The sequence below is a fragment of the Empidonax traillii genome, unplaced genomic scaffold, assembly GCF_003031625.1.
Source record: "Empidonax traillii isolate 1590-97213 ecotype Southwest subspecies unplaced genomic scaffold, ASM303162v1 scaffold65:size4453928, whole genome shotgun sequence".
NCBI lineage: Eukaryota > Metazoa > Chordata > Aves > Passeriformes > Tyrannidae > Empidonax > Empidonax traillii.
In genome coordinates, this window is record NW_020955258.1 from 1201124 (window position 1) to 1215397 (window position 14274).

General features: G+C 43.4%; 1 protein-coding gene across 2 annotated transcripts in view; it reads left to right on the plus strand.

The window, feature by feature from the left end:
* Nucleotides 1-265: 265 nt before the first annotated feature.
* KLF7 (Kruppel like factor 7) overlaps nt 266-14274 on the plus strand; it is a 60140-nt gene continuing 46131 nt past the window's right edge. For both annotated transcript variants that reach the window (XR_003570814.1, XM_027880158.1), the window contains exon 1: nt 266-445. Coding sequence is in view for 1 of the 2 variants with exons in the window: in XM_027880158.1 (XP_027735959.1) it covers nt 266-445 (180 nt within the window). In the remaining variant the exon portion in view is untranslated. The remainder of the gene's footprint in view (nt 446-14274) is intronic.

Consider the following 14274-nt stretch of genomic DNA (forward strand, 5'->3'; position numbering starts at 1 on the left):
GGGAGGGAGGGCGGTCGTGAGCGCGCATGGCCGCGGCGCGGGGCTGCGCGGAGCGCGGCGGGGACGTGCCCCGGTGCGGCGGCCGCGGGGTGCTCGGTGCGCGCCGGCGCCGCTCGTCCTGCTCGGCCCGGCCCCCGGACCGCGCCGTCCCTCCGCGCTCATCCGCTTTCTCTCTCTCTTTTTTTTTAAAGTGTGACTGAAACAAAACAAAGCCAAAGGGACGCTGGATCTATCATTGGTTGATTTTCCTCCTCCTTTTTTTTTTATGATCAAAAAACAACCCCCCACCCGAGCAAACAAACATACACAAAAGCAGAAAGAAAGGGTCTTGCTCAGCAGCAGCATGGATGTCTTGGCTAGTTATAGTATATTCCAGGAACTCCAGCTTGTCCACGACACCGGCTACTTCTCAGCTTTGCCATCCTTGGAGGAAAACTGGCAGCAGGTGAATCATTTAAATTACTCCTGTAAATCTCTTAAGCGCAGACAGTCGATGCACTGAGGTTGCATTTCTGACTTTATTTTATTTTTGTTCTTTAATTCAGGGTTGGGGTTTTTTGGTGGTTCTTTTTTTTTTTTTTTTTTCTGCGTGGGTAGACCTTTAAATCTCTGTATTTTTTACCGTGAAAACTGAGCATTCATTCAAATCTGTCTGCCTTCAGCCCTTTCCGAGCACACCCGGCAGTACCTGAGAACCGGTGGCATTCTTTAGGGTTTTATGATGACTATTAATTTTTTTATTTCATTTTTGAGCTTAATTTTTTTTGGTTTGTTCTGTTCTCTTAAACAAGCCTGATCACTTCCAGCCAGTGCTGGCAACTGGCAGCTGGTGGCAATGGAATAGATCATTCTTATTTTCAGGTAATTAGTATATGTCAATAAAAATTGTAGCATGAGTCAGAGGTGGGGCTGGGCAGGTGTGTGGAAGCACTAGCAAAAGCTTTTAGGCTGAATTCTGTAACTAGGGATGTGACTTATTTTTCATTCTTTTTTTTTTTTTCCTTAGAAGAAATGCACACTTCTTGCTATCTTAAAACAATGACGCCGTAGGCTGGTTCCAGTAAACCAGTGCGTTCTGAGGCAATGTAGGGTTAATATGCAGACAGAATGAGGATAAAAATGGAAATCAAGTATTATAAATGCATTAAAATGATGACTCGTAGCGTGAATAAGTAAGACCAAGGAGAAGAGTAGGTTATAGGGAAGAACTGTATAAAATGCTCTATGAGCCCACTTGATAACTATAAATAGTTATCAGCTGGGATATTGAGGGAAAAGGAAAGACAGGATTCTTATTTATGGCAGAACATTGTAAGATAGTCCTGTTTCTTGATGTGATTTTCTGATAGAGGTAATATGCCAGGTGAAATTCTGGAAACTAGTGTCTCTTTAAAAGAAAAAAAACACATCTGCTGGTGGGTAGAAATAGTGGAGTGTGGCTGGGATGACATGTGGTGCGATTGCAGCGCATGGACCAGTGGCACTGTCAGTGTGAGAACAACGAGCTCCTGGATTTCTTCTTGCCAGCATTCACCTGGCTAGCGTAAGGGTAGCCTGTGTTAGGGGTCCACTAACTAACAGTGTGGGATATTCACTTAATTTTTCCTTAGAAATGTGGACGGCAGAGCTTCAGGGAGTACTCGGGCTGTAGCATTGTTATCCAGCTGGATCACGGCTGGATCTTTAAAGGTGTACCCTAGTAAAAATGTTTTGTCTTCATCTTTGTGGGTATATGCACACAAACCAGAGTTTTATTGACAGCTACAGTGTGAACACATTCAGGATTTAATTTGCAAAATGACCGATCCAACTTCGCTTTATCCTCCAAGGGGGAGGGGATGCTTTCTGTTATTAATATTCAGCGTGCACATCCATGACGGTCACATCTGCTTTCCTTTTATATTTGTAACATACTAATTAAACTGAAGAGGTTAATATAATTTAATTAAAAAAAAAATTTCATGTCATTGTTGGTGTTGGATTGGTTGCGTATTCAGTTGCATATTAGTAACAGTCCAAACAGTCCAAAGTGAGATAGTCTGTTGACATAGCCAGCATGCTTTAGGCAGTACTGCGAGTGATACTGTGTCTGCTGCCTTCTTTTATGCGTGGAAGAGCAGCAGTTTGTTTTATATAGTACAGTATACCAATCGCTCTGTTACTATTGCAGAATTTAAAGTTACACTCCCGGTTAAACCCCACTGATTCTCCGCATATGTATAAAAGAGAACTTGAAAATAATTTGCTACATTTCCCCTTCTTTCCTCTCAAATCCTGCAACCAGTGCCCGATGTTTCATAATGTATCCTGTATTTACGGTTTGTTCCCCTGTTGCTGCGTGTGCTCTCCTTGCAAACAACGGGCAGCAAAACTGATGTGTCAGTGGTGGGAGCAGCTGAAGCTGGCTGAGCAGAGACCATGCTGGCGTGCAAGCTTGGCAGACCCACTGACACAGAGACCCCAATTTAATTCTTCGGAATCACTTGCAAACGTAATCAGGTCTTGGGGTTTTATTTATTTAAGGCAAGCCACAGCCACTTTGGGACAAAGCATGTGTGTTTTTCTAAAGGTATCCTATGAGGCTACAGTTGAGACCTTAGGGAAGAGAACTGGCACAGCAGTGACTGATCCATGTGGGAAGTATCAGAATTGGGAAACAGCAGCTTTAATTTTGAGAGAAAACACTTGAACAGATCCTGCCTCTGCTCCCCTGAAGTGCTCTGGTGCCATACATGAGCGTCATAGAGACTCCAGAGCAGAGCTTCTCCCAGCAGCAAAGCAGTGCCCCAGGAGATTACTTCACTGTCTTAGAAAGGTGGGGGAGGTGGGAAGGAGGAGGAAGTAGTTGTGTGGGTTAAGAGGAATGACATTATCACGCTTTGTGAGCTCCAGTTTTTTGATTAGCAGCTACTAGTGCTTGATGTGCAGAGGTTACTCTGTGCCAGGTCCTGCTCTGAGAAATTATGCTTACTATGATACTATAAAAGATGCACTTAATGAAAATCAGAGCATGCCTTAGTGTGAAAGTGTGAAGTGTTGTCTTCCTTTTCTCCTGAGCCTGGACCACAGTCTTGTAGCTGCTGGGCCAGTTGCTCATATTTCCGATTGTGAAACACCCATCACTCACTGGGCACTGACAGCACAGGCAGGTTTCTAAATACTTGCACAAAGTCAGCTGATCTCTCCCATTTTTCCTTCCCACTGCAAGAGGAATGTGAGCAAGTTTGGTATCTGTGCTTTTTACATTTAACATTGGAGTTGAATGAGAGCAACTCAGCAATATGTACAAAACAAAAAGATTTTGTGTGTGGAAAGATGGTTCCCTTTTGTGTAGGTTTCTTTTTTTGGAAGGAAAAAAGGCAAATGAAAATCCCCATAATCCACCCTTGATTGTGCAAGTGGAAATACCTGAAGTGGAAGCTGGAACTGACACCATGATGCCTTTGACGTTATTTTAAGACTCATGTTGGGAAGGGAGGACTTGTTTTTTAGGCAGCAAAACCTTAGCTTCACTATATCGGCTTTGGGTGTACTCATTCAGGCAAAACACTTTTGAGGTAGGCAGATTTTTTCCTGTAGTGGGGAAGTCAGGATCTAATGAGTAATTCATAGCACAGCTTCGTCAGGAGAGAGAAGTTTGTTAAGCTTTTCCAGTGGTGTTGAGCCTCTGTGGCACTGAGGAGAGATTAGAGGAAGAGGTGGCCTCTGTGCATTGGAAGATCAGGCGTTCACTGTACGTCAGCTGGCTGATATCTCAGCATCTGTGTGTTTCTGCCTGGTGCTTCATCCTGGCTCTGACTGAACTGTCCTAGTTGCTCCCTATCCCTGCGAGCTGACTCTGCAGTTCAGGGCCAGGGCAGGGGGAGATTTCAGCACCTGTATAGCTGCTGTGGTGCAGCGGGAGGGCCTCTGGCTGTTGTTTAGGGATAGCTGTCTGATGTGGCATCCCTGAGATTGGAACCAGAGTGCTGGGAGAGACAACATGAGACCGAAGAGCATCTCGTTACTCTGCAGAGGAAGGAAGTGGGTAGGAGGCTGTTTTTGAGAGAGACGACTCTGAGGAGTATATCCTGTGCAGCTGCATGTGGTCCCACTGTGTGCCAGGCTGCAAAGAGAGGGAGAGCAGGACTGAGAATCCGTAAAGGGTGGACATGGGGCTTCAGTGTATTCTTCCTGCTGTGCCTTCACAATGTCATTTGGGGGGTCATTGAAAGATCAGAGTGCAGAAAGCATCTTTTTTAATCAGATATGCCTCTTCCTAGGGAAAAGAATTCCTATTATTCTTCTCTGTAGACTTGGTGGACTCTGGACCCACCATCCTATTGTGGAGAAGAGTTCTGATCAGGAGACATTTTGGGGCCCTCTTCATATTCTGTGGGGGCCATAGCGTGGCCTCTACCACGGCAGTTGCCATAATGTCTGAATACGGGAGCACAAAGAGCAGGTAGATGCACAGAGTCACCATGTGCGTAGCTGATGCAGCTGTAAAAAACTGGCAGGGCTTTGTTGCCAAATCCTTATTCTAAAGGAGCCAGCCTTTCCCACATGGGTCAGCAGGCAGCACGGGACTAATTGGCTGGCAGAAGTGGAAATGGCATTATATTGTTTGCCTGATAACCATTGCCCGATAACATTTCCTCTCGCCTTGGCTGACCCAGCTGCTCTCAGCTGCAGCAAACAATGATCCTTTCAAGAAAGATGCACATTTCCTGTAAAGCATAGGATCAAGGAAGCCTTGGTTTTGCTTTTGACCCTCTCACAGAGTCTTCTTTGCCTATTTTTAATCAATTCTTCAAGCCTCAGTTTCTCTCTTTCTGAAGTGACTGACAACAGCAATGCTAAGGTCTGGTGGTCTTTGTGGAGCTTACAAGGCTGAGTTTTGACCCATTCTGGCAAAGGGCTTTGAGATCCCCGTGCTGTGTGAGAGCAGAGCATCCTGAGGTGACTAATCTAGCAGAACTCTTACATCTTAATGCTGACTTTTGCTTGGCGGACAGGGTCATTTTCAGGCCTATAGCAAAAATTTCCACTCCTACTGGAAAGGAATAAATCACACGGGAGAGCATTCCTGCCTCCACATCGTCTCCATTGTTCTAGTTTAATGGCATAGTTGGCCACTACATAAACTAAACCATCTCTTTTAATATTGCTATTTCATCTCGGTTCCAGTCACAGTGTAACACATTTCTTAAGTGCTTATAGTACATCATGCCTCTTGAGAATAACTTTCAGAAATGGTTGACTTCCAAGAACAGCCACCTGTGTAATACAGTATATTTCAGACTCTAAACACTGGTCCATTTATACCTGCAGGCTCTCTGCTTGCTCCATGTTGTTGAAAGCATGCTCCTGTCACCTTAGAGAAAGAGATGGACAGAGAAAGACAAACTTGAAACTGCTGTGGCTATTGTTACATGATTTCTTAATTATAGAATCTTTTTTTTCTAAGTGATTATCTCTTGGCATTATGGAAGCATGGAGCCCTGCAATCCAGGTTACAGGTCTTAAAATAGCTGATTATATGTATGACCTATGTCAAGTGATTTTGAAATGGGGTACATGCCTTCAAGCAATGCACAGTCATAATGTGGGTACTCAACTGGAAAATATTTTCTCTTACTTGTTTGGATTTCTTAAATATACCCTCTGCCAAGCCCACACATTTCTGTATGTCCTGTTGCGTAGGCAATGCATAGATTAGAGTAGACTACATAAAAATCATGGTATATAGCTAGTCTGCAGCGTGATACTTCTTTGTGGAAATGGCAGAAGGTTTTCAGTTCCAGGCAGTAATTTCATACTTAAGCTCTCAAGGGTTGAGGCAAATGGTATGTTTTGGATATTGTTGTTTTTTGTTTTTTTTGGAGACTTTGTCAAATGACTCCACTGAGAAATATCCAGTGTGTTGTTTTTTCATTCTACTGTGGGAAATGTTATAGGGAAGTGAGAAGGAAGCAGCTTCTGAGTGTAGATGCATATGAACAACCTTGATTGCAATTGTCCTTACGAAACAAAGGGGTTTTGCTCACTGACTGAGAAACATTGGTGTTCAGTACATTAAGCAATGCAGTAGTAGTACACCTCATCTCCTATCAAGTTTCTCTCATTCTGCAGAGGGGAAGAAAAATTGTAGGCCTTTGATCACCATGCTCAAAACCTCATTAAAAGTTACATACAGGTATTGTAATTGTTGGCATTTTCCTTTTTTTGATGCTAAACCTGAATTTTGAGAGTTAATAAAGGTGTTTTCAAGAATGGTGCTGAGTCCCTCTTACTTTCTGTTTCCCTGGACTCTCCAGTGCTTCCTGCCCATTCCCTTATGTATCTATCCATCCACAATGTGTCCATGACTTCCAAACTCCTGGCAGCGCTCAGGAGCTGGGAGCACCATTTTTGTGGTCTCAAGTTGTGGGAATCACCCACCTGAACTGCTGAATTTCTTCTCCCCATAGGTCCTTTTTGTACGATGAGTGCTTCTGTCTTGGTCAAAATTAGTCTGGATTTAGTTGAACTGCAGAGTTCAGCTGATTCTGTAGCAAACAAATAAAACAAATCTGCCAGGGAAAAAGCTTCCCCCTAGCATTGCCACTTTGAGTTAAAGAAATCATGTTCCTTGTCCCCAAGACACTGAGCTTCTCTTTAAAGTCACAGACCTTTTATTTTTTAATTTGATGTTCTTTATACTTTCCTTGTATCTGAGCCACTGAAGATTTGTTGTCTTTTATTCTCAAAAATAAAAATAATGGGATTTTCAAGTCTTACTTGATTCCAACAGCATTAAGAAAATACCATTACTGGGGCATTTATAGGGATAGGTGTGTAAATCAGAAAAAGCTCACATATTGCTGTGTTCACCAGGCTGTATTTGTCATCCCTGCTCCGGCAGCAGCTGGTGAGGAAGACTGCTTGGCTGTTAGGCTGGCTGTGAGAGCAGGAATCTCATTTCCCTCCTTAGAAGAAACTGCTTCAGTCTTTATGCTCAAAGATTGTTAGACATCTTGGATTTAATCAGGACACCAAACCTTTGCTTCTCAGTTCTTCAGTTACAAGATGAGTTGGCAGCTCTTCTGTTCTCGTAGGGTTGCTGTGGGGGTTCACGTTATGGGTTTGTGGTGCTTGGGCACAGCGGCTGAGGCAGGAGATGGCCGTGCTGGGCCGTGGGGAGATGGGAGCCAGCCCCTCTAGAGCTGTGGGCCCAAATCCTGCCACACGAGCCGGCATGTGCTGAAAGTGCAGGACAGCTCCTCTGCAGGCAGCCCTCGTGGGGTGCGGCATTGCCTCTATGAAAAAATCATTTAGGTTCTGAAAGGTAAGCTAAATCCCCCTTCCCAGAGGTCTGTGGTGTCTTTGAGACAACCTGTGCATAGCACTGATTTGACCTTTTGAATTTTTTAGTAGGTGTTGGAGTTGAGTGTAGGAAGGTCAGGCAGAAGGCCATGGAATTTTTTTTCTTTAAAAGGTTCAGTGTATCAACTCTGATATATTAAGCTGCTCTGATGCTCTTAATCCTTTTAAAGCAGGTACTCATCCTCTCCCTGTTCTTACATGTGAAGGATCCTTTCCAATTCAGAGGACTTCCACTGAGTGCAACTGTTTATTCGTTACATGTGTTACTTTTGGAGAACTGTTAAGATGCTTGTGGTGTACTGTACAACATACATTAGTGAGTCTGAGTCATTTATGCACAGACTGCCTATTAGCGCTTGCTGAAGGTCCAGCAGCCATACATTTAAGTGTCATAGTAGTTTTGAACGTGATGCTTACAGGCCGTGTCTCATGTGTCCTAATCCTTATGTTATTTCCCAGCATTGTGGACCTGAGTGCAAAGCTGGAGTTTAAATCATATGTGAGGCTCAACGGCTCCTACTCTGCAAGGGCTAGAGAAGTAGACAGTGACACGAGCGAGCTTGGGAGACAGTGTGATTGATGGGGAAGGATGTGAAGGAGAAGGACACTGGCTTGTGAGAGGCTCTTCTGAGACATTCCAATTAGTGTCTCGATTTACAAATCCTACCCTTAAACCTGTAGCCTCACAAGGTCAGTTTTAAAGGGATGCTGACATAGTGTTGATGTTTGACCATGATGGACCTTTGTAAACCAGCATGTTCTGACAGAAAGTGCAATCAGTGGAAGTATCTCCATCTCTATAATTCAAAAAACCCTGGAAGCAGGGTTTCTGTCTTTTGGATAGGATCATCTTGCCCACCTGCTGTCTTTGCAGCTCTGGCACTGCAGCATTCTTATGGTGCAACTGAAGTGACTGAAAATCATAGTGAAAATGAGTGTTTAGATTGTGCAGGGAGGAAAAATGCATATGGCAGGACAAGTAAATTTAAAAAATGCTTTCACTACTAGTGGGCTACTATAGTGTTAGGCATTTGGTTTTAATCCTGACTCTCGACTGGGCAAAGTTCACTTCCAAACATAAGGAAAATTCTTGAGTTTGTAAACATTTACAATTTCTGCTGACTTGTCTTCGCTCTAGACCAGGAGGGGAATCAGCATTGTGCTGAATTGCTTTGTGCTGGGGGGGGTGAAGTAGGGGACTGCCTTTAATCGCCTGCCTTTGTTTTCCACCAGGGCTGGATGGAAAACAAAGGTTCCAGCGATCAAAGGCCATCGTGAAAAATGTTCAGGGGGTGGAAGAGTAGGAGGGGTGAGAGATGCTCCTATCTGCTTGCTTATTACACCCAGAAGAGACTCTGACCACATCAGAGCACTTAGGTGTAAGACCCAGATTTGAGTGACTGCTTTCCTTGATTCATGTCTGTCCTTTCAGATTACATACTGAGTGTGTGAAATTTCGGTGGATAACTTGGTGTTGACTCCAAAATGAATATAGATTCCTCTCTCTCTCTATATATGTTGACTCCAAAATGAATATATATTCCAATAAAACACTTCAGATTGGACAAAAAAGTATTTTTTTCTGAGAGCGTTTGGTAGAAATCTTTCAACCAGTTGTACTTTTTAGAATTTCCCAAGGGCCTGGCACGGGTTTTGGTGTGAGAGACTTGGTTTGGCTGACATCTTCCGCTCTGTTGTCAGTTTTAGCTTTTTGTTTTAAGTCTTGTGCCCTTAACATTGATTCATATTTCCCAGCTAGTAAAAGGCATCCAGACCCTCTGCATCCTGTGACTCTGTTGCATCTGTTGAGAACTGCACTACGTGATGCTGTGAGCAGTGTCTGGGTACTTCTGATCTCTAACTTGGGTGCCTGCTTTCCCTGGCTCTGGAAAGGGCCTGGCAAGGCGTGTTGATACACAAGATGCGCAAGAGCAGTGCAGTCACATGTTTTCCTTGCAGCTGCTGGTCAGCAGTGAGGTGCTGTGCTTGCCCTGCCTTGGCACATCTGGTTTCCTGCTGGATCTGAGGTGCCCCATATCCCGGGGTGCAGGGTGGGCCGAGCGGCTCAGGGGCTTTGTTCTTCTCCTGTGTCTACACGGTGATTTGAAGGGTGCCAGCCCTGCAGAGCTTGCTGCCTGCTTCGAGCTGGTGAAAAGTACTGAATAATTCTCGTTTGGAGTTTGGTTTTTTTCTTTTCTTTCTTTCTTTTGGCCTCTCCTGTCTGCCTGGAAAATTTATTCTGCTCTGAAGAAAACATTCCACTCATCTGCAACCTACTACAGCTGCTGTGTGAGTAATTAAGTATGGAAAGGAGGAAGGGAGAGGAGAGAAGAAAGATGGGATCTGGTGTTTCATATGGAAAGCATCAGGCCAGAAGTGGCTTTGTTTCTGACACGTGGACAGGGGAGAGGCTGCGTTTGCTGCACAATGGAAAATCGGTGCCAGTGAAAAAAAAAACGCTCCCTCATTAGTGTCTAGATCAGATGGGGATGAAGTTCAGTGTCTCTTGTTTTTGTTTTAAAATTTGTCTATGTTTTAACATAATAAGGGAGAAGCAAAGAACACTAGATGTCTGATTTGAGAATACAGCCAGCTTGGGTAAAATAACTCTTTCCTGTCTCCACCTGATGCTGCTGTCCTAGTTCATTCTGGTGGTGTCACAATCCTCCCCCAGCTGTTCGTAAGCTGTGCCAGCACCTCAGTGTAGTTGTGAACATCTGAAGGTTGCTGTACATCAGGTTCTTACCAAGGTATGCATTTGGTTTTGGGTTTTGATCTTTCAGGATAGTGTAAAATCATGAGGAACAATTGAGGAAAACAGGAGCTTGGTTTTGGTGCTGAGAAAGTTGGTTCTGATATAACCACAACCCTCTCAGAGTTGGGGTTTTAAGAAATCTGTGAAAGAGCAGTGGGTGTTGCAGTGAAATAGGGAGAGTGAGACATGTTTCTGTCTGATCAGACCAGAGGAAGGAAGCACTTGGAAGTATCTTGGAAGAAAAGGCAAACTGCTGTAAGTGCTGATATGACCCAGTGAGAGAGTTTGTCAGGTGCTTCTCTTGCAGGTTTGAGAATTTTAGGGTAAATGGATGACACCTGGAGTGGTTTCGTACTGCAGGAAAACTGTAAACTTCTCTATTGGCACATCCCTTAGCTATCCTGTGTTTTTTGAAGTGCAAAGATTGTTGTATACAGTGTTTGAAAATGGAAGAACCTGGTTTAACCTGAGGGTTTTTTTTTAGAGGGAATGAGTCTCTGGCGTTTGATTGTACAGTTAAGGTCAGGGGGAACTTTCCTGTTTCTTACATTGATAACAGGTTGAAACCTTCCAAACACAGGCTGAAATACCTGTCTCCAGTGCCTCCTGGATGAAGATGTTTGCTTGAATCAATGCCTCAGGATCTGGGTTGATTTTGGGGTTTGAGAAGATATCATGAGGGCCTTGCTCTGCTTGGTTTGCATCCCTCCAGGACAGCCTGTTCCCATTGTACCATGCTGTACTTCAGAGCTGGCTGCAAAGCTCATGCTTTCTTTTCAGGCAGCCCTGATTTTCTGTTAACTCAAGATAGTTTTGTGTTTTCTGAGAGTGACTCCTTTTTTAGTCTTAGGCATTTGGCATTTTTAATCTCAGGCAACCCTGGATGCTGGCAAATAAGTTTCAGGGTATGCAGTTTCAATACTCTTTACTGAGTGTACCTAGCTTGTCTTGGGCTTTTTGAACTCTGGTGGTTTGTTTAAAACAAGAATAAACCCTAGTTTTTTGAGGAAGAACAGAAGAATGCCAATGCAGAGTTACTTTGTGGTGTAAAGGCCTTGGTAAACAGGTGACTTTCCAGCATTGTTTTTTAGTGCAAAGAAGAGTGACAGTAGGTGCACAGAGCCCTACAAAGGCTGCGCTGGGATTTCTTTTTCCAACATGAGAAATTCATTTCTTTGAAGAACATATGTGAGGGAGAGCAAGGGAAGCAAGGTGTGATGGGGGGAAGGTTCTTACTACCAAATAGCTCCAGTGCATATGACTTCCAAGTCTTGAGTACCTTTTGAGCTGGACACTGAGTGGATGCTCTAGTTTGAAGACTTCTCCTCACTGGGACTGTCTTGTATGAATTATCTTCATGCAATGAGAGATATACCATATACCATTCGGTCATTGTTTTGTTTGAGCAAGCTGCATCTCTGGGCAGGTGTTGTTGCACTGTGGTACAAGATGGGAATTTCTGTCTTGTTTATTTGTTTATTGTATATTTCTTTAAACGGAAAAGGTCAAGGAGACCTTTGGCATTCAGTTCTGAACACTGTTTCTCTTTATAAATGGGAAGAATAGTACCCACATCCCATTGGAGATTTCAGATCAGTCAGTGAGTGCAGGTCTGCCAGAGTTACACTGTTAATACATGAATTGGCACTGGCCCAGTGTCCATGAAGTCACTTGACACCTTGCAGGAGAATAGTTTATACAAATCCCAGGTCTTGTCAGGATGTGGAATAAATATCAGTATGTGGGCAGAAGAAAGCACACCCATGTTAATGATTTGATTAAAACCGTATTGCTGCTCTATGGCTCTTAAAAATGTATTTCCACTGGTGTTGGCGGGAGGAGATACTCTCAAGGGCCGTAATGAGAAAGTACATTTTTTTAAATGTTGCACAATAGGCCACTAAGTTGTGCTCTAGCTATATTGACTTATTCCTGTTTTATAGTGAGCATGGCCTTAGGCATCCTATAAATACCATTTCTCCCCCCACCTTCAGCTAATAAATAATGGAAACTGTACCGGAAAGAAATTTTCTTTCCAAGAAGGAGTGGGAGGTCCTGAGCTACCCTCTATAAAGCAGAGGATGTAGCATGATTTGTTTTCATTGGATTTTAAAATGAAGAAAATGTGGATGTGGGAGGGAATGAGAAGATGTTTCTAAGAGCTAAATGTGGCCTCCCAAACACTGTCTGGTATGGGCTTTGCTTCCCTCAGGACAGTCAAACCCATCTGTGAAATGAAGACAGATGAGAGAGGTCTCTTTAAAAGTCTCAGTGCATGGATAGAAGGAAGGATCCCATTGTTATTACCCTCTGACTTTCATATCCAAGAGTGAAAACCAACCTGAAAGTGGCTATAAATGAGTGTCTAAAGGAGTCCTTTGTGCACTTCAGTGGGCTGTGTCATCCAGAGGTGAGACTTAAATTATCAGAACAGCCTTTTTTGACATTAAAATCCATTTGTGTAAGTCCTTTTTGAGACCTTTTTGCTCTATTTTAACAATGTTGAAAAGCTGTAGTGTAAATGTGAGTCATGAAGGGTCCCTGCGTGTGCACATACGGATGGCCGGATGTGTTGCATTTTGAGAATCCTTCACACGTGTACTATGTGTCAGGTTGGAAATGTGTGTCAGAGGAGAGACCAGCTTCGTGGAGGTGGGGATTCCTCCTGCTCTGACTGGAACCAAAAGCAAGTCCATGTCATGTAATGTCATGCCATGTCATGTCATGGGAGCACATTCTTGACTGCAGGTTCTCCTCTGAGGTTAAAGAAAGGTCAGGGAAGACTTTGTGTTCAACAAGGGGTTTACCAGCTAATTTTGAAGGCAAATTAGGTTCAAGAGCATTTTTGATCACTGCCTTCATCCAGCAGCAATAAACTACATAGAAGCAGATTTGGTCCAGAAAAAAACAAGCCTGGAGATTGGCATTGTTAGATATAAAATACTTCTGCCCAGATACCATTTCTTAATGTATGCCTCAGTGGTGCTTTCCAGTCTCATTTGAAATCCACCTAGCATGAGGCTCTGCTTTCCTTGGAAGCCTGTGCTAAAACCCAGTTTGGGGGAGGGATATCTAACAGACTGTTCTCTTTGCTACCTGAATCTGATTCCTCCGCCTCCCATATTCTCTCTCTTCTACATGAGTCTGTTGCTTTGTTTGGATTCACCCTGCTCATAGCTGTACAAAGCTTTTCCCTATCTTCATCTGTATTAACTCTTTCAAGAATTTTTTATCTAAATGTGAAATGAGACCCCCTGCTCATTGACTAGAGATTACAACTGACTGCAGAACAGATGTGATAAATAGTAATAAAGGTGCATGTCCCTTTCAGTTTTGTCATACTTTCCATCTCTCTGTTCCTTCCAGTTTTCCTCTATATCAGATGCTAAGAATGTGTCCTTGAAGCTTCATTGGTCTCTGTGTCTTATCTGTTCTAGGTGTTTTTTCAGCCTTACTGGATCTCAGCTTTGTGTTAGGTGTGCGTGTTGTGCTGCTGTTTCTTCCATAAATGCTTTAATTTGTGTTTTTCCAAATTCAGTCTCAAGGATTCATTTCCCGCTGCTGTGTGGTTTTCTTTATAAACTGCCTCTTTCTGCTGGCATCACAGAAAAATGTAGCATTTCCTCCTTAAGCCCTTTTCCCTGCTTTTCTTCACAATCAAAACTCTTTATCAGTTTTCTTAGTTTTCCAATTTGTTTTTATGAAACATGTTTTTATAGCAAGGGCTGTGATCCATCAGAGTAAAGGGAAACAAAAAAATTGATGCCAAATTTGTGTGTGTTTGTTTGTTTAAGGAAACAGACTTAAAATGGGATGAAGTCAAATTGATGCTGATGACTTGACTTGTTGGTAGCTGGTTCTAGATGCTGGCTTTTGACAGTCATGAAAGATCTCAGTATTTTGAAGAGCCTAAAAGCACAAATACAACCGTGGTGTGGCACTAGTATTGGGAAAAGCTGTTAGGGTTGCTGTGCATTGTTGACCTTTGTTTGGGAGAAAGTATCTGTGTGCTGGTTAGTTAGTTAAAGACGTAGTTGATGGATGTGAGATGGGTGTTTACACTGGATCATAGTTAGAGGGTAAAAATCCCTCGAATTTCAGTGCCCGCCCAGCACACCTCTGCCCTTCTCTTCACAGAAGGGGTGAGGTTGGAAGGGACTACGTGGGTCATA